This window comes from Hydractinia symbiolongicarpus, chromosome 9, assembly GCF_029227915.1.
Source record: "Hydractinia symbiolongicarpus strain clone_291-10 chromosome 9, HSymV2.1, whole genome shotgun sequence".
Lineage (NCBI taxonomy): Eukaryota > Metazoa > Cnidaria > Hydrozoa > Anthoathecata > Hydractiniidae > Hydractinia > Hydractinia symbiolongicarpus.
This window is the reverse complement of record NC_079883.1, coordinates 20,074,503-20,094,415: the sequence shown is the minus strand read 5'-3', so window position 1 is coordinate 20,094,415 and position 19,913 is coordinate 20,074,503. Positions and strand designations below refer to the sequence as shown.

General features: G+C 38.4%; 2 protein-coding genes across 5 annotated transcripts in view; both read right to left on the bottom strand.

The window, feature by feature from the left end:
• LOC130656152 (phosphofurin acidic cluster sorting protein 2-like) overlaps nucleotides 1-6,104 on the bottom strand; it is a 63,945-nt gene extending 57,841 nt beyond the window's left edge. Inside the window, exon 1 of one of the 4 annotated variants that reach the window (XM_057458975.1) lies at nucleotides 5,897-6,104. In XM_057458975.1, coding sequence (XP_057314958.1) covers nucleotides 5,897-6,063 — 167 coding nt within the window. In that variant the 5' untranslated portion in view covers nucleotides 6,064-6,104. Of the gene's footprint in view, nucleotides 1-2,643; nucleotides 2,858-5,896 lie in introns of those variants that run through there. The other 3 variants (XM_057458976.1, XM_057458977.1, XM_057458980.1) reach the window with 3 other exon arrangements.
• Nucleotides 1-19,913, bottom strand: part of LOC130656155 (RNA transcription, translation and transport factor protein-like) — a 99,266-nt gene that overhangs the window by 63,084 nt on the left and 16,269 nt on the right. The window lies entirely within an intron of this gene.

Below are 19,913 nucleotides of genomic sequence, written 5' to 3'. Positions count from 1 at the left end.
ATTTTCTTAAGGTAAAAATTCATTACCTCTGTACATTGCACAGGAGTAGCTGTTTCAGCAAAGGGAAACAAGAGGAATGCAAGTTCGAGCAATCCACACTACCTGGAATTTCAACCAAGAAATAAGAAGTCGAATGTAGGGCATTTAATTTTTTTTGGAAATAGAATATTTAATATATTATATAATCTATACAACACAACATAAATAAATATGAAAATATAATAAAAAACAAATTAAGTGATTAAACTTTCTACCATTAATGTCTAAGTATTTTTGTATTAACTTTTAGTTTTTTTAATTTTTTATATCTAAGCTTAAATAATGCTGTGCGTTTTAAAAGTTCTCCAACAGACGACAATACATGATTATACTGTATTTTTCTTATAAAACTCTAGAAACAGAATGCAGGAACCCTACGGAAAGCCATACTTCCTTATGAAATCATCAGAATATGCGTGCATCATTAGAAAGCTATAAAGACACTACATGGAGCTAAAATATTGTTGTATTATTTTATTAACAATTATTCAACAACTGATGCAGCCACAAAAAAAATTGAATAAATACAATTATTATTTATAACAAAATCAAAAATAACGGCTGCAAAGCCTCCTTAAATTGTTTCTTACTTCATGACTTTTTCGCAATTTCAATATACTTGGGAAAGCATGCACAGACAATACATGCTATTTGATAAAAAAAAAATCATGAGCATTAGGTTGTAAAATACATAACACCTACAAATGATACCTGTATTATAAAGGGACGATGGAAATTGTGATTGTGTTATAAAGACAGCGTTGTAATAAACCAGTACTGCAATGAACAGAAATATAAAGCAATTTTTACTGTTCTTAAAAGAACTGAATAATGGATTGTAAAGTAAAACAAATTTAATCATGTAGGTAATGTAAGGTTATGCACAGTAAGCAGTTTATTATTGTTAAACTCTTTGTACTAGTATTTGCATCTAATTAGGTATATTGTGAAGACCGTTTTATGCACAACACAATGTTAATCATAAAAGTTTCAACAAATATGCTAAATTGGAAAAAAATCTGTATTTGGAGAGGCCTGCTCTTTTACTAGAAAGAAGACAAAACTAATTAAAAATGCTATTGCTTTGTTCTAATGGTATTAAAATAACTTTGAGTTTTTGAAGATAAATAAAAAATGTAATAAAGAAATAAAAATATTTTACACATTGTTTATGTACACATGGTGCTTACATGCAAAAAGTACCTGAAGTATTTACAAAATTTTTACGGTTATACATGAATAACTTTTCCTAACTCCAGATATTGCTTTAATTTTTTTTCTTGTCGCCTCTGTGGCTTGGACCTTCTTATTCATTAACAAATTCAAACTAGCTCCAGTCGTTTTTTGTGGCATGTGACCATATTACGTAGAATTTATTGCACTGCTCAAATTAACGACTTTCATTCACTGGAATTAATGACTTTCATAGCAAAAAAAACAATATGCTTTTGCAACAAAGTTAGAAAACTTCTAAAAAATTTTCCAAATCAATCTCTGTACAATCAATGTACAAATGATTTTTGTTTTTTTTAAAAAAATAATTTAATATATACTTGTTGAGCAAGGCAATGAAACAAAAAAATATATATTACCAGGTGTGTGCATGATTTTTTTGTTTGAAATTTACTGATCTATAGCTTATGGACCTGGGTAGGGTATGATGCTCAAATGCTTATTTTTAACCTCTTTCCCAGTGGTTGTTATATAGAAATAACAATCTAAAAATCCTTGGGTACGATTTCTCCTAAGTTATTCAGTAGATGATATCCGGATTAGAAAAACTGCTTTAATGCATCCCACGATACCAAGCTTGTCTCCAGGATTTGTTAGGCTTTTTATATTTGGATGGCCTGAACAAGGCCCTAGCCCTGTCTGGTCATGTGACAACAAAATGCTCACATTATTTGTGTCACCCTTAATTATTTGTCTCGCCCATAATGCATACATTGAAAATATACAAAGGCAGTCAAGAACATCATTAAAATTAATTAATAAACGTTTTATCTCAGAGAGTTACTATTATAGTACTGCCAAATGCAGAAATATGATTTTTTAGCAACACAAGAAAATTATTGTTTTTTTTTCTGCATGTTTCTGGTGGCCTATATAAATAAACATCATCTCTAATGCTCACACCTGTTTTCAACCAATTATTGTTAATCTTCAAGTTGATAAAATACTTTTGGAATAATCTTATTTTTCGGGCCATATCAACAATAATCCCTATCCAGAAGACCAACACTAAAAAAAAGGCAACACCTACAACATAACAACAACAACTATTTTGTTTGATTTTTTCTTGCCACATAATTTTGTTTCTAATATAACTTGTTAGACGTGTTTTAATTATGTGAGTTTTTATGGCAAATCAAATTCGTCACATGACCAGTCAGGGCCAGGGCCTTGTTCAGACCATCCATACAAAAAACGTAACACAGTTGCCCACAATACAGTAAGAGACAAAAGTTACTGTCTAATTTAAGTTTCTTTTCTTATGATATTTTTCCAATATGTAGCCTAAACATCAACGCTGTGTTTCTTCCTAAGAACGTTTATAGATACACAAATGTGGGATAAGCAATTTCAAATTTAGACTATGCTAACCTTCTCCCCAGCCCTTTCGGTTCTTAACTGCTCTGCACTTCCATGATAAGAGCTTTCAAAAGCATACAAGGAACATTAATGTCCAACATGTATAAATGCAGCAAATAACTGCTGTTGCAATTACTGCACTTATTAGAATACTACAGCAGTTTTTAACTCACGCCAGCAAAATTTTGTCGATGTAATTTTTGAACAAAACACGAAAGCGTTAGCTACTCTACAGAAGAAGAAACAACTATTTAGATTCTATTGTAACACAGCACGAGGTTCTGGCAGGTGTCTGTTTAGAAACTTAATTTCAAACTTTGGCGGTTTTGTGAATAAATTATTTGTAAATTGAAATACACAGTTATGATTGGCTTTGAGTAAACAATTACGATATTCTCTGGTTGGTTAATTTCTGAATAAAAAAGTTTGTTGCTTAAGTAGTAACTTTTCAAAATTAAAAATTTATACGATAATTTATTATATTCAATTTTGTTTTTTTCTTAAAATAATCTTGAACTTTTGATTATATGTTTTTGTTACTTTCTCCTAAACGTTTTTTTCTTTGTTGAGCAAGATCTTCTTTTGCAGATAAAATACATGCAAATTGCAACAAAGTATCACCTCACTGTGAGCATATTTCTTTAAAAACAAACATTAAGTTTTTAAAACTTAATTAATATTCTCGTATGCATTTTTCTTGAAACACATAAATATTATCGAAACCCCATTTTACATTTAAAACTGTACTTTTGTGTTTAGTTGTAAGTAGATATATCGAATTTGCAATTTCATGGTGATATATAATTATACTATTACAAATGCATAATTACCAAAGACAGCACTTGCTATACACCTTTGTAAACAAAAAAAGAAAGTTTATATCTTGTTTTAAAACAACTTTTTGAAATCGGAACTTATTTTACCAGTTAAAATAAACATTAATCTTTCACATATTTTGTCGACCTTTTGTCTCTTTATTGGTACTTTTTTATATGATCAGTAAGTACTTTAGCTTGTAGAAAAAGCTTATTATTCCAGCTTTACGAATACTTTTAAACTTTGTGTTAAAGATTAAACGGTTTTGAGCATAATTAACATAATAAGGATACAAAAGTTGACTAAAACAGAACTGATTTTTATGCAAGTGTTTTCAGACAGCAGATGCGCGTAAAAGGAATACGGTGATATTTATTTGTTCCGTTCAGTGGCGTTATTGTGATTTTTTAATATGATCCATCTTAAGCGCATCTAAGAAATCACATATCAAGCATTGGGTTCCACAAGAGTCGGTTCTAAAACCATTTATATTTGCAGTTTATATCAATGATCTCCATAGGGCTATCAAACACTCACATGTCATCCTTTTTGCTGATGACACCTGTCTAATTAACCCTAACCGTTCAATAAAAAGAATTAACCAACAAGTAAATATGGATCTCAAACTATGTGTGAAAGCTAACAAAATTTGCCTAAACACCAGTAAGACAGAAATAATCATCTTTAGATCAAGACATAAGTATATCAATGAAAGTTTGAATTTTAGAAACAGTGGTAAGAAAATTCGTCCATCAGTAAAATATCTTGGAGTTGTCCTAGATGAATTTCTATCCTGGGATGCTCATCTGAGTTCACTTATCCCTAAATTATCTTGTTCAACAGGTATGCTTGCAAAAATCAGACATTACGTATATGAAACATTGTGCAAAACCTATCATACCCTATTAATAGTCATATCAAATTTGGGGTTTCATAACACAAGAACTGATAAATAAAACTCAGTCTGCAAAAAAAGGTGCTCCGGATTATTCTTTTACACACTCCCGTGAGCCAGCAAGAACTCTGTACATTCAGTAAAAAAATCTAACATTTAAGAATCAAGTGAAACTTAAAGGAGAATTGAGGTCAAAAAACAACCTTAGCTTAAAATGAGCATTATATGTTTCCCCCCCCCCCCCTCAATAACTTTTCACAGGCTTGTGCAAATTGAATCAAACTTGGCACACTTATACTACGTCATAAAAGGAACAAAATAGTAGCAATAAATTTTTGCTTGCATCAGCACATTTCCTGTGACATCATCAAAAGCTTGAAATTTGTTCAAAAAGCCACTATCTGTCTAAAATACAAAAAACTTTAGTTCTAGAGCGCATTTTTACATTCTGTTTGAAGTTTCTGAAAGCTAAATAAAAGTTATTTAACATATTTCCGGTTTTTACATAAATCGTATAAAAAGTTGCCAAACTGCAAGGTTACAAGTTTGAGATATAAAACACAAAGTCGATTGTTTATATTGAAGAGTGCAGCACGACAGTAGGATGTCTGAATCGCAGATATTATAATACTTACCGTATTTTCCAGTATATAACCCGCACATCGTATAGCCCACATCTTAGCTTTTTTTTAGGAGTTATAAACCAGATGCTATCAGATAGCGTACCTTCGTATAACCCTCATAAAAGTTCAATCAGTGTATTTTACTTACCCGCACCTTTGTATAACCCGCATTGTGTTAAGAAAAAATTCAGCGTATTATTACTTACACTGTGCGTGTGGTTGCGCTTTTTTGTTTGTTTTATAGTTACAGTACTGCTCGAATGTAACTTTACTTGTACTTGATAGTTATCACCTTCGCATGAGCTTTCAGTAGTGTCAGAAATTTCGTTCTTATTGTTAACCTATTGTCAAATACATGAGCTATTTTTGCATGTTGAAAACAATAGAGTTCATGTCTTGTTCGCGAAATTTAATTAGCTCATGTAAACTGCGTGTGTCCCATTGTTGTATTTAATTGCTATAGTCGTCAAAAGATCAACGAAAGAAAATAAAATTTAACAAAGATTTAACCCTATTCGGTCCGGGGTTTTTCGAACATACTATGACCGGGGGGGGGGGGGGGGGGGGGGCGGATTCCGCCCCCCCCTCAATAACTTTCCATAGGGTTGTTCAAATTGAATCAAACTTGGCACACTTATAGTACGCCATAAAAGAAACAAAATGGCGCCAAAAAAAATTTTTTATGGTGTATGCAGCTTATTAACACCTATGTTATTTTCCATCTTTAGCTTAATTAACACTAATATATATATTTTATATATATATTGTTAGCATTAATTAAAAATAGATTCCACTAAGAATCTTTGGAACAGGAAAAGTGTCCCTTAATAGAACACAGTCTTCTTACCAGGATTATTTTCCTAGTTAGCTAGATTTTATGTCTCCAGCACAAGGGGGGTTTCTTGTTTCATCTCTCCTCTAAAAAGCATACCTGGGAATACAATTTGGGGCAGCATTTTCAACATCCCATTCAGTAAAAAGTTTCATAGACTTTATTGGTCTATTAAAATTCACTTGCTGTTGCATGGTTTCAGGCTTGGCCCATGCAGAATCGGTAACCTTGCTTTTTCCACCAGACATTGCTGCCATTTTTGCCATAATGTAGGCTAATACTGGATGTATGACGCATTTTTTCCTCCAAGATAATAATAAGTAGATATACAATAGGTAAACATAGGTTATTGAGATTTATTAAAATAATAATAGCCGTTCTGTTTTTTTGGAAAAATGGGGGGCTGGGCTCAATCACAGCAGAACCCTAACAAAACGGAAACATGCAGCAAAGCCATTTTGGTTTGGAAGGGGTGGTGTTTATTTTATTTATTTTATTTACTTATCATTTATTCGACATCCATTAGATCATAGTCACAAGAAAAAGACTATGGTGAGGGATAGAAGGAATTTTGACAAAGCACGAAATCACAAGGGACTGGGGGAAACGAATATAACGAGAGATTAAGGTTAAGTACTAAAAAAGAGCTAATAAAGAAATAAATTTAAAGTGAGAAAAACTACTTGTCTTGAAGAATTCTAGAAATCACTTTATCAAAATAATATGACCTTGCATCAATGCAGAATTTAATAAAATCTTCTTTCTTTCGAAGCTTCATCAGGAGTTCGTTATAGGTTTTGGATGCTAAAAACTGAAACGTGTCTTTCTCCGCTGTAGCAGGGTCATGTTGCTTTTGTTCAGTTATTCTCGTTTGTCTTCTTGACTGGCGTCAAGCGAGTTTTAGGTAACCAGGAGCGTTGTTGTCGTTAGTAAGTTTATAAACGAGTTTGTCAGTTTTAGTTCAAAACGTTCTTTATTTGGTATTCATCTTAACCTCGTTTCCACGTCCTCTTCGCCACAGTAGCGACCAATAACAAAAGAAGCAGCAGCATTCTGGAGTTCCTGTAATCGTGCTATTAAATATTGTGAAGTGTTTTAAAAAACAATAGAACCGTAATCATATTTTGACATTCTGCTAAGCTTTTTCTTACACGAAAAGGAGCAATTCTTTTCAGTTTTCTCAAGACAGATAACGTAGCGAAACCTTGACTTATAATTTTATTTATATGTGGTTTCCATGACAACGTTTCATTAAAATTTATTCCAAGTAGTTTAACTATTTCTTTTCGTTCAAGAGGCTTACCATTACATAGAATTCCGTATGTATTTTGTTCTTTAGGCTTGTGGTTATTGATCATTCGTGATGTGCCAAAAAGTATACTGTATGTTTTAGTTGGATTTGATCTAATGTAAGGTTTTTATCATGTGACCAGGTTCTCATGAAATTGAGATAGTTTTCAAGTTTTTCTGTCGGATTGATTTTATTTTTATTCATTTTTTTATTTTTTTTATTAACTGTCTTTCAGGCACCAAGGGGCCATTCTCCCCTGTTGGATTTATACCTTGCCTTGGGGTTATACGAGTAGATATTCATTCTTTTCTTAGAAGAAAGGATGAAGCAACTCTACATTACCGATATTGAAAAACCTACGATATTTGAGGATTACCTGGGACAGGACACGAGGATAGCCTTAAAATCCATCATTATTCGACCTGCATGGCTGAACATTTACAGCGACAACGGGTTTCCGATCCGTAAAACAGGGCCTGATCAGGGGGTTACTCGAATCAAGATTATGAACGGTCTGTATGGGATCGAGGATCTGGCGACTATCGTCAACAGTCAGGCACAGGACAAGATCAAGCTGTTTGTCCTGAAAAATGGACTCTATAGGCTCCGTGTCAGTGACGGGTACACGGTGGTGATTAACAGACCACTGCAAGAGCTCCTTGGTCTACCTGCTCCAGCTGGTGGAAAGTACTATACGAAGGGCGACTATGATTCATTTTACAAGACTGACGTTTACATTCGACTACGGCTTGTTTGGCCTCAGTTGGATGAAGACGACTGCCTACTTGATGGTGAAAAGTCTAAAATTCTTGCTTTGCTCCCCATCAAAGAGTTAAGCGCTTGGGGGGACATGCTGACCTGGAGTTTTGACACTTTACGGAAATTACAATGTGTTTGCTTATAGAATAAATGAATGATATAACGAAGTTATATCCAAATTTACCAAGTGCGCCTGAGGACGATACTAACCACGAAAGCCAAAAGTACAGACTTGACAAGATCGGAGATATTGAAAAATATCTTCGAATGAAATCAAAGAACGGGACGGGCTTTCAAAGAAGTTCAAGATGCATGGTACGTGGGTACGCTACTGCGACCACGGACTGCTGAGTGTGAGTATTATCACCTCAGGTGTTGAAATAGGAGCATTAGCCACGGGTCTGGGCGCTCCCCTCTGTATTGGCATGGTGGGTATAGCGATTGCTATGGGGATTGGGCAGGCCAGCCTGCGGAACGCTTCAAAAAGGCTTGGTGTCAAATCCAAGAAACATAAGAATATAAGGTTACTGCCGGAGTCGAAATTAAACTCTATCGTTGATCTTATCTCAAAGGCTGTAGAAAATGGGGTTATTAGTGACTACGAGTTCAACCTGATCATGCAGGAGAAGCAACGGTATATGCTAATGAAGGAACAAATACGTCTACACTTTAAACGGCTTGTTGATGCCATCAACGAAAAGGAGCGCGCTCAGCTAGTTCAGAAAGGTCGGGAGGAAGGCAGAAGCGATGTTTTAAAAAAACTGCAATCTGTACAGTAAAAAAGCGCTACCTAGAGTCTCCACCTGTTTTGTAACCCTTGTGGGGGTTATAAAACATTTAATCATCACTCAGCAGTCATTCAACTTTAAAATCCTTGTACCTACATTTCACAACATGTACCTGAGGGAAGTAGTTTTTGCCCTGCATATACACGGATGATAGTGCTAGGATGGACCGTGAGAAAACCGGAATGTGACGACCCGAATGCCGTACATGCCTGGTGCCGATTCAGGGATGATTGTCTTGGTAACGATAATTGTTGCCTCAACCGTTTCACGTTGCCCGACGATGACTTGCGGGAGCTATTCGAAGGTATGTTTGACATCGATATGTTGTAGGCAGACGCTTTTTAATACTACCCATGGGAGCAGTATTAAAAATTATGCGTTCGTGGGGGCATCCACCATGGACCCTACCACTCTTTAACATGTTCCGGAGGCACTTCAACATCTTCAGGAATAAGCATCAACTCTTCCGAGACGAAGCTTCTTTCAGGGCCGTCCTTCAAATAGTATAGCATACGACTACCTGTCACGATCATATCCAGCCTATACATCTTTTTACTCCACCAGGCATCAATGGCGCGTCTTTTAGAGTCAATATGCTCTTCCCCGGGTTGGAGGAGGTACAAGTACAATCCATCCTCAGGTAGAAGCTTTTCCTCGGGATATTCTTCGCTTTTTGCGAGTGGTACATCATCCAATTTGATAGCCTTGTTAGGCTTCATACCAATCATAGTAGTCTTGGAATTGTTAAGACCCTTCGCAATAGTGTACAGATGCTTCACCCATGTGCTGCTGGCCTCCTCGGAAACCAACTCCTGTGCATCTTGGGGCTTGAATAGTCTCTCTGCAAGGATCTTATTTTACGATTCGACGAAAACCATGAATATATGGTGATATTTCGTGGTAGCCCTCTTGATCCCAACACCCTTACTTTCCAGGAGCTTGCTCACATCTGATTTGAACTTGCTACCATTGTTACATTGGAATGTTTTAGGGTAATGAAGGGGCCTGGCTTTGTAGATATCTTTGATCATGTCCGCGACCTCGCTAGCTTTCTTTGTACGCAGGGGTCTTGCTACCTTATATCTTGAGGCAACGTCAATGCCTGTCAGGATGTATTTGTAGGCGTCCCCATACAGCCGATCATGGGGCATATATAACAGATCGAATTGATGCATCTCATTGGGTCTCGTAATGCTAAAAGGGGGGGTAGTCAATACGTTTTGGACCTCGAATGTGTCTCAACCACAGGAGTTGAAGACAACCAATGAGTAACCTTCTTCCTGGATAGGCCGGCTTCTGCAGCGAGTAATTTGACGGCCTTCCGTCCGACCCACAGATGTTCAGGGGTATAGTAGATATTGCCCAGCTTTTCTGCTTCCTCCTTTGTAATAATGTGTGATGCTTTTGACATGTTTCTTTATTTATACATGTTAAAACGCACGTTGTTACAAAAATTGGTAAGCTACGAAGCCCAGCAGGGACAATGACCCAACAATGAACGTAGGTTCACCATCTTGTTGGCTTTTTGAAGGGGTGTAGAAGTCCTTCAATTGCGGGGCTATTTTGTCTGAGGCGATGTAGAACTTATACATATCGTTGTCCAGCTTCCCCAAACTTTTTACTGCCTTTATTTGCCTCTCCCGTTCCTCGTTTAACCAGTCCAATTTAGCCTGCCTCTTACGTATCCACTCCGCCTGGGCCGTATTTAATCGTTCTTTCGCACGGTCATGTCTTTTCCTCTCGGCCTCCCCATGCCCAGAGAGTTTGCTAAATAAATAATTTGTTCCGGAGAAGGCTAGGGCGTTGATTAGCGCGCCCCCCGCCATGATCATAAGAGTAGCCATTTTATTCTGAGACAAAACGGTTGCCCTTTGACATGATTTCACTTGCCCACATAGGTTGGGTATTGGTGTAGTGTAGTCTTTTCGCTACCTCATCAAGTGATGGAACAACCCCATTTTCCCGATATTTAATCGGGATTTTGTGATTGATTTGCCACCCCCTACTGTAATTGTTGCATGTCATCCCCTCAGAAAACCGGGCTTCAATATGGGCCCGGAGCGTAGCCATATCACAACCCAGGTACTCCATGGAGATAAGCTCTTTGCTTCCCTTCAAGGCCTCGTGGGTTTGGTTGCGTACAACATGGGCGAGATGACAAGCAGGATCGCAAATTTGACATTGTCTCCTCAGCTTTTCATGGTGGCAATACTGACTTCCCTTGCAGTCTTTGCAATAGGACCTTACCCTTTGATGGTGTCAAATCTGGCTGCATTTGCACTCTTTACAGGAGGACCTCAGCCTTCGATGGAGGCATATTTCACTTCCCAACATTCTTTACAGGAGGATACTGACTTCCGCCACATTCTTTACACTTGGATCTTCGCCTTTCATATTCACAAATCTCACTTCCCCCGCAGTCCTTGCAACGGGATCTCTGCCTTTGATGCGAGCACTTGTTTTTGGCACCCTGCCGTTTGGCTTTATCCAGGTATTTGATGCACCATTTTGTAGTTTGACCATTTGCCTTGATCCTAAAATTTATAAAGAAAGTTTACATTTCAGGCATCTCCATCCATATTAATTCATTTTTGCCCATGGGGACAAACACGAGTTGTGGTCATTTAATATTCGACACGATCAAGCCTACCATCCAAAATATTAAGCTGGGCATCTTGTAACAGATACACGTAACATTTGAACTCACCAGTTCCATCGACTTCTTTGGTGATATGCAGAGTGATTCCATCACTTACCCGCACCAGTGGTCTACCACTACCATGTAGCACTTCGTCAGGGGAGCTCCGGAAGTCGATGAAGAGCGCGTATCTTCCTTGAAGAATTGCCCGATGGTCACATTAGAATTCCCACGTCTGCCAAAGATATTGACGATCTGTTCGAGATGATCTTTATGTAACATTGCGTGAGAGTAAAGTTCATTAGGTTCCCCCTCGACAGTGACGCTGATCTTCTCGATTTTTGGGTTGTAAAACGTCTCGTTAATACCGGAATAGGGTCTTACTTTTCCAGGGTCTAAAAACAGTAGCAGTACACCTTTGAAGGACTTAGAAGGACTATCAATCTGGAGATTGTATGAGGTATCAGCCTTTTTCATGGTAAGCATCTTCATTCTAAGTACCCTTTAATAGGGTAGGACAAGTCTCGAATATCGGGACATCATTGCACTTGCCAAGCCTTCATTGGTAATCTTATCGAACTCAAGCCTGATATTACTAATTTTATACGTAGCATCAGCCAGTTTGGCTCCCGTGCTCCCCGCGGATGTCATCCCTGCATCTTTGATGACGCCGTTGTAAGGCGCAAAATTGATGATGAATTGCAATCTGTCGTACAGGCCTGCCGGATATAGGGGGATGCCCCGTGTCAACTCGAACATTTTTCCTATGGGTATGCAGAAGGTGTTCCCATAGGCCTTAACGATGGCTTTCTCTTCATCCGTCCCGACGTGGCCGGTGGCCTTGACCTGCAGGGCCCTGATTGTCCCGTCATTTGGGTTAATCCCCTCTAGTATGAGATTGTTGTTGCGCTCAAACTTGGATAGCCAGAGATTCCTATACAATGCCAGGATATTGTAATCAGAGATATTTTGAACCTCCTTGTTGTTTAGAGTAATGCGTAGGTTCCTCACCAGACTTTTCCCTATATTCGACACGATGGTTCTTGTTGTATTGGTCCCGTTCAGCGTCAGATCAAATAGGAGCTTGAGGCTACCCGGGATAATGACATCATTTTGTGGTATATTTGGAATGTCAACGTACAGATCTTCTTTCTGGTCAATGGTTGATGGGGTATGGGAAATCTGGACTCTTTGCCGGCGTCCCTTTATACCTAATAGCTGTTTGCTTTCTGCGTAAGGGTCCATCAATGTACCGTATGCGTTCATTATATATTTATTATATAGCTGTAAATAAAGATGGCCGATAACCCGGGATATGATTTTACGGTCGAGAAAGACATAGGTAAGCATGATGATAAAGGCGATAAAGAGGATACTCAGCAGTCGACGCAACTCCCCGGAACATCCAGGACTTCAACGCTGGGTCAGCAGCAAGGAGGCAACTGAAGCTGGGGCTGGGAGGAACAGAATTTGGAGGAAACCGTCGACGATCTTTATGATAAACTTAGCGAGCATTTAAATTTGACGTCAACCGATAAAAGTATCATTATTTTAGGGCCGATAAGGGTAAAAAGCTTGTTTTTAGGAAGGTAACGCTGGAGGGTAGAACTTATAAGGAAATAGTGATTACGACTAGTATAGGTAAATTTAAATCCATTAACACCATAGAGACGGACTTAGTACCTACGCGTCTGAAGGCCTTAGGTTATGATAAATATCAAACACCTAACAAAGATAGTAAAGCAGAGGCCCAGAAACTGCTACAGAGGGAGGAGTATATTAAAATGGATTCACTGCATGGTATCAGAAATGCCAAGATTTTCGTGGACGAGTCAGAAAGACTTATTCAAGAAACTGCCTTGGGGGTAATATCAAAGGCCTTGATGAACGAGAAATAAATGGACTCCATCAGACATCGCAAACTATCAGGGGCGCCCTGGAGGTATTGCGGAGAAGGTAGATCCTATATGAGGACAAGATTAGAACGGCAGGGGATAGGTTGAAAATGCTTGAGGAACGAAAGGCCGGAAAAGATGGTGGTCATTAGAATCAAGACCTCCTCAATAAGGAAATAGAAAAGGTGAAGGATGACCTTGAAAAATGGAGTGATTTAAAAGAGACCGCCAAGGAATCGGAGAAAACAGAAAGGCTGCAGATTTATAGCCAGCTGAGTTCCATCAAGGATATGCTGATGAAAATAGCCAAGGATGACACGTCCTTGCTAGAGAAGCTAAAAATACTCTTCAAGGAGCAGGGTATAACCATAGCAAGCCTGTATGGTATGATCAGGAGTATGCATGGGATGTGTAATAGGTGTTGTATGCTTGGGGGTATAGCATGCCCGGGGGACGTATCATGCTTTGGGGTATATATAGGTGTTTTTGCAGTATGCCTGAGGGGTGTGGTATGCCTCATAAGGGACCTGTTATTAAGGTTAAGTCGTATACCAATCATCGCACCTGCAGGGGCAATCAAAATGTTGTTTTTATACCCGACAATTTTGCCTATACGCAGATTCATATCGGATAGCAACATATACACGTGGTGCATTACAGCGAAGTTCACCGGGGTCCTGGCATATCGTAACACCTTTTGGAACTCCGTAATGTCATGGCTTACATTTTCCTGACGTTCTACCATAGCCTCAAATTTCTGTATTAGAATTTGCCTTGCCGGGTAGTTGTCGGCATTCGATTCTATGAGAGATGCGTTGGCACCTGCCTGGGACCCTAGCAAAAGGACCACGTTAGCCCTGATGCTCTCACTTAGCTTGGTCAGGCCCTCTGACGTCAGGCCTTGGCTTGTGGGCATCATGAACTTGGCCCAGTCCCCATCAACCTTGGGCAACCATCTACCATCTGGTAACGACGACATGACAGCCTTAAATTTGTATAGGCTGTTAGGATCTGCACCGTATTCGCGGTATACCTGTGCATACCCGAACTCGAGTATGGATTTTTGTACTGCGAGAACCCATCGTCGTACGGCATGGGTACCTTCATCCTTGCCAGAGTATGACGCATATGATAGCAAACGTGAAATTTGAAGATGGAGTTGATGAGTGGTACGGAGCCTGTCATGTGTTTGGCACATATGCCTAATGCAGTGGTCGCGCAATTGGTGGCGAAATTGACCTAGATGTTCCAGTACAGGGTCATCAAGGTAGGTTGTTGGGACCTTTATGGCGTATTTAGTAAACTCCAGGAATCCCACGGAAATATGGGAGTCTGTACTCACGTACAGGTCCTGATACTCCAAATTTGTAACGCCAAGTGGCCATTTACCCCTGTTACTTTTATGCTTTGCAGAGTGGTTATATTGGTAGATGTTCATTTCTATAAAACAAAAGGATATGAAACAACTGTACATCACCGACATAGATAAACCTACCATATTTGAAGACTACCTGGGACAGGACACCCGTATTGCTCTAAAATCTATCAGTATCAGACCTGGATTGTTGAACTTATATAGCAACAACGATATCACTATACGGAAAGTAGGACCTGATCAGAGGGTGACTCGAATTGAGATTATGAATGGCCTGTATAGGATCGAGGATAACGCGGTTATTGTAAACAGCCAGGCAGAAGATAAGATCAAACTGTTTGTTTTGAAAAATGCCTACTATAGGCTCCGTGTCAGTAACGGGTATACGGTGGTGATTGGTAGGCAATTGCAAGAGCTTTTGAGACTACCCTATGATCCTGCAAAAAAAATATTACACAACGGGTGACTACGATACCATATATAGAACCGATATATACCAAAAATTAAGACTTGCCCACAATTGGATGAGGACGACTGTCTATTGGATGGCAAAAAATCAAAGGTTCTGGCCTTGCTTCCCACCAAGGAATTGAATGCATAGGGAGACATGCTGACCTGGACCTTTGAGAGTCCTATATACCTTCCTATAAAAATGCTGACGGACGTCTACCTTTACGAGAAGAACGTCATGTTTTTTGACATCACAGTGCATTTGCTGATAGAATAAAGATAGATGTCAGTAAACTTTATCCGAGTTTGCCGGCGAGTGCACCTGCACAGCCCCCTGATCAGGATGAGGGACAGATTTTTAGGCTCAAGAAGATTGAAGAAATTGAAAAATATCTCCGGGTTGAAATAAAAGAGCGGAATAGACTTGGGAAGAAGTTCAAAATGCAAAATGGATGGGTGCGCCTTTGTGACCATGGACTACTTGGCGTAAGTGTGATTATGTCAGATCTTGGTATTGGGGCTATGGTGTCGGGCCTGGGTGTCCCATTGGTCTGTGCCATGGGGGGACTCGCGATTGCTGCCGGAATAGGGCAAAAGGGTCTTCGGAACGCCTCCAAACGGTTGCGTGTAAAATCCAAAAAACATGAGGGGATAAGGCTGCTTGCTGAGGCCAAGCTCAATTCCATCGTTGACCCTGATCGGTAAGGCAATGGAAAATGGCGTTATCAGCGACTATGAGTATAGCTTAATTAGCAGGGAAAAAGAAAGATATATGCTGCTGAAGGGGCAAATGCGGCAACGGTTTAATAGAATCGTTAATAGCATCAACGAACAGGAGAGAGCCCAATTGGTTGCTAATGGTAGGAAAGAAGGAAGAAAGACAGGACGTTTTATAAAAAAATTCAATCTGTGCAGTAAGTAAGCGGTACTTAGAGTCCCCACCCGAGTATAGGCCTTAATTTTAGGAGAAATAGAGGGTATGCTGGGGGTCATTGGTGACTACACCCACCCGGGTATGCCAGGAGGAGGGTTAAATTCCCATGATATATTCGTCATGCTCGAGAAAGCCTAATATTTTATAGGTCTAATGGACCTATAAAATATATGTTTTTCTAATCCTCGCTTAGTAACCACTTCTTCCTGAAATCCCTGTACCGACATTCCGTAATATACACCTGTGGGTAGTGGTTTTTGCCTTGTACATATACCGTTGAAAGAGCTAGAATAGCGCTGGCTTGGCAGGGCTCATTATACGGAACGGGCATACCATGGAATTTGGTGGTAATTGTGTCCTTGTAATATTGGAGTTTAGCATTGATATAACGATCCTTTTTTACAGGCTCTGTCGTTAATTTTTCAAAGATTAACTTTTCGACTTTTGACCATGTTTGACGATACTTTTAGATCCAATCCAGATACTCCTCAAAATCCAAACTCATTGCCGGTGACGCATTTGCATTATACTTGCTGACCCCACGTGCAGACCAGATTTTAGGCGTCTTTAGCCTAATAGCTACCACGAGGTCCTGTGTATGATACCCTATCACATATCGTTTGTCCTTACCTCCGTTGGCAGGCCTGGCTTCCGAAACTGTCAGGTATTCCACATATCGTCAATGTCCGTAAACGTACTGGAAAAATTGTAGAATAATTTTGTATTGACAAGCTCATTTTCAAATTGTAGTATCTTCTTTATTGTATATTTCGAACTATCCCAGAGAATTACATGTCATCGTGCATACGCAGCCGCCACCCTTATATATGATATATTCATGATAGCAGTACCAGCATAACATTTTACCACTTACGAACCTACGACCACAGGTACATTTGTCGTATGCATCGAGTACCCTTTCACAGTCACTACATTCCTCATTCATTTATTAGGACATCAAGACGATCCTCCAGGTATTTAATCCTCCGTTCATTGGACCCCTCCTTCTTCTGGTAGGGAGAGACCCTTTTTCAAAAGCCTTGTTGCACATGTCCTGTGTTTTGAATTTTGATGGCACATACATGAGTGCATGGGGATCCCCGTCAACAATCTTGATCCATCTTAATGGCCTCTGTGGTACATCCAACAAGGCAATCAATTCAGATTTACGTAGTCTATAATACCCTGTTAAACCACGACTTTTTGCAATATCTCGTAATTGTTTAACAGTTTTTGATTCCATTCTATTTATTATAGAATTTTTACATTGTCAAACGATTTCATAACACAGTTACTTCCGTCAAGGGAAATTGTCTCTTTATTGCGCATGAGTTGATTTTTGATGAATATCAGGGAATTTCCCCCGGGATGTGCGCATTGATTTTTAGGGAATTGTGTTAGGAAATATTGGACCTCTTATTCTACATGATGTCATATGAATATTAGGTCTTATGTAGTTAATATGGAATGGTCTTGTGTGTGGGTGCGGTGATTCATAGGCACTAGGTGGGTGCGGTGTCTATTAGGGGATTGTCGGTGACTTTGCTGGGGGTTCCTATGGATTGCCGTGACGTCACTGTTGTACGCGCACGCGACTGTGCCAGAACATACATTTTCCTATCTCTAACGCAAACATAAATCTATGTATCTAAACATATATATGATTTTACAATTAGTTAAAAATACCTTTTGCAAAACCAAAGTTATGTTAATGTATACTTTCAGAATCATATAATCCATTCACGGAAACATTTGCACCACATGCAATAATATATATTAAATTGATACATTTTGAAATAAGTTCTTAAAAAGTGTCTTTTTGCAAGTCTGCCCAGATTTTTGTTTCTGTTTTCTGCACAACAGAATTTTCAAGCCATTAATTTGCACACCGGAATTTTACTAGATTTTAAAAATGAGATGCCTATCTCAGCATTTATACGCAACCGAAAAGTAGTTAGAATGCTTTCCAATCGTCTATTTTTTATAATACAAATTGCACTGGTTTGGCTTCTCTTAAAAATTCCTTCACCTTTAAAAAAGCCTATGGTGCTTGATCGAATCTCCCTGAGACGTTTTTCTAAAATAAAAATTGACTATTTGGACATTGCCAGTTACGAGTTGGAAACATAAGATCTTTAAACATTGTCATTTCCCCAAAGTTTTTACAAAAGCTTATACAAAAAGCCATAATTCGGAAAACATTAAATTTAAATCTGAAACAATCATTTTTTTGGTTGCATACCATCCTCTCCCACAAAAATATACACAAAATTTAAAAATTAACTGGTTGACAAGACATTTTTTTTAGTGTGGTGATCCGTACGGCCCTTTACCAACTATTTAAATCTAAATATAAAAAAAGCAATGAGCAAGAAGTGAATTTGAAATCAACAAGGAGCATTATTTTGGAAAACATTGTACACGGTTTGTCCTCACAAAGGCTTACACAAAAAATGCGGTAAAATATAAAACTTTAACAATTTGAAGCTTTAATGGATTTTTTTTTGAGAATGCGATTCTCCTTGACATTTTAAGTGTGCTACATAAAAAAGTAACACATAGCTCTAGCCACATAAAAACTATGTCAAATAAAAATATCAAAGTTCTCACTTTTTCTGAATTCCAATCCACTTTAACTCTAGCCTTCATTTTTCACTTCTAACTTTACTTTATTACGTCTAGCTCCACCTATTCACTTCCGAAGTAACTTCTTGTGGCTTTCAACTCAAACACTTTCCACGAGTTTAAACGACTAGTTGAAATAATAATAATAGTACAATTGTTTTGACTGCTGCAAGTCTAGTTCTGAAGTTTCTTATTTGGACACAGATTGTCTTGTGTTCTTGTGTAACATGAAAACTTTTACATTTCAATTTGAAAAACTTACCGAGGTTTGTAGTCCAGGAAAGAATTTCACAGATTTGAGGTTATGCATATGTCACTTTGACAGCCTATTTAAATGGTAGGAAAATTTATGTATCTGATTCTCAACTTTTAGTTATTTATGTGAGTCCGCATAAGGCAATTTGTTTCTCAACAATACCAAGATGGTTTAGGGATTTGGTTCAGCTAGCCGGTATTGATATCACCAATATTACCTCTCGTTCAACTAGGTCACTCAACGTCAAAAGCCAAGGTGGTACGCGTGTCAATCGCAGACAATATGGGTCAGTCACAGTGGTCTGGAGAGTCTACATTTCAAAAATTTTATCACAAACAGATTGAGGCTCCCAGTCTTGTTTTTCAAAGGACCGTTCTCTCTAGTGGGTTTTAAAGAGAGGCGGTTTAGGCTATGGCCTCTAGATTTATCGCGATAACGGGGCATCCAGCTCGGGGAAGATTACATGAAGAGAAATTAAGGAATACATAAGGGCGCGAAGACCCCGCAAGGTAATCCTCAATTTCATGAATGAAATCAAAGCACGAGCTAAAACCACCCTCCCTCTCCCACTTTGTATGTTCACTTATATTCGCCGCTTACAATACGGCAACGGAGGTGGATATCGTGGTGGCTAATGTATTTTGTTTTTCCCCTTTTGAAAAAAAACATTTGTCTTGACACTCGCTCATTTTTCATGCTATATCTACGTTCCACATGTCATTTTGATTTCATTTTCAAGAAATATATTCGAAAAATATACCAAGAGATATTTTAACAAGTTTTATTTTTCAAAATAATTACAGAACGTTCTCGGGAATGTGTTAACGGTTGCTTCTTCTTGGCCTCTAGACTTTTCGCGAAATTGGCGGTATCCAGTATTTATTTATGAAATCGGGATTACCTTTCAGGCACTACGCGCCCTTACGTAATCCTTAAGTTTTCCTCATAAACTCTCTAAATTCTGACTAGCTATAAGAAACTCTACAAACATAAAAAAATATTACGTATTGTAACGTAAAACAATTTCACATCGCGTCCTTTCAAGTCATCCTAAAATCGTTGATTTTAAAAATGTTTTTTCACTTCACTTCATCTTTGCTTGATA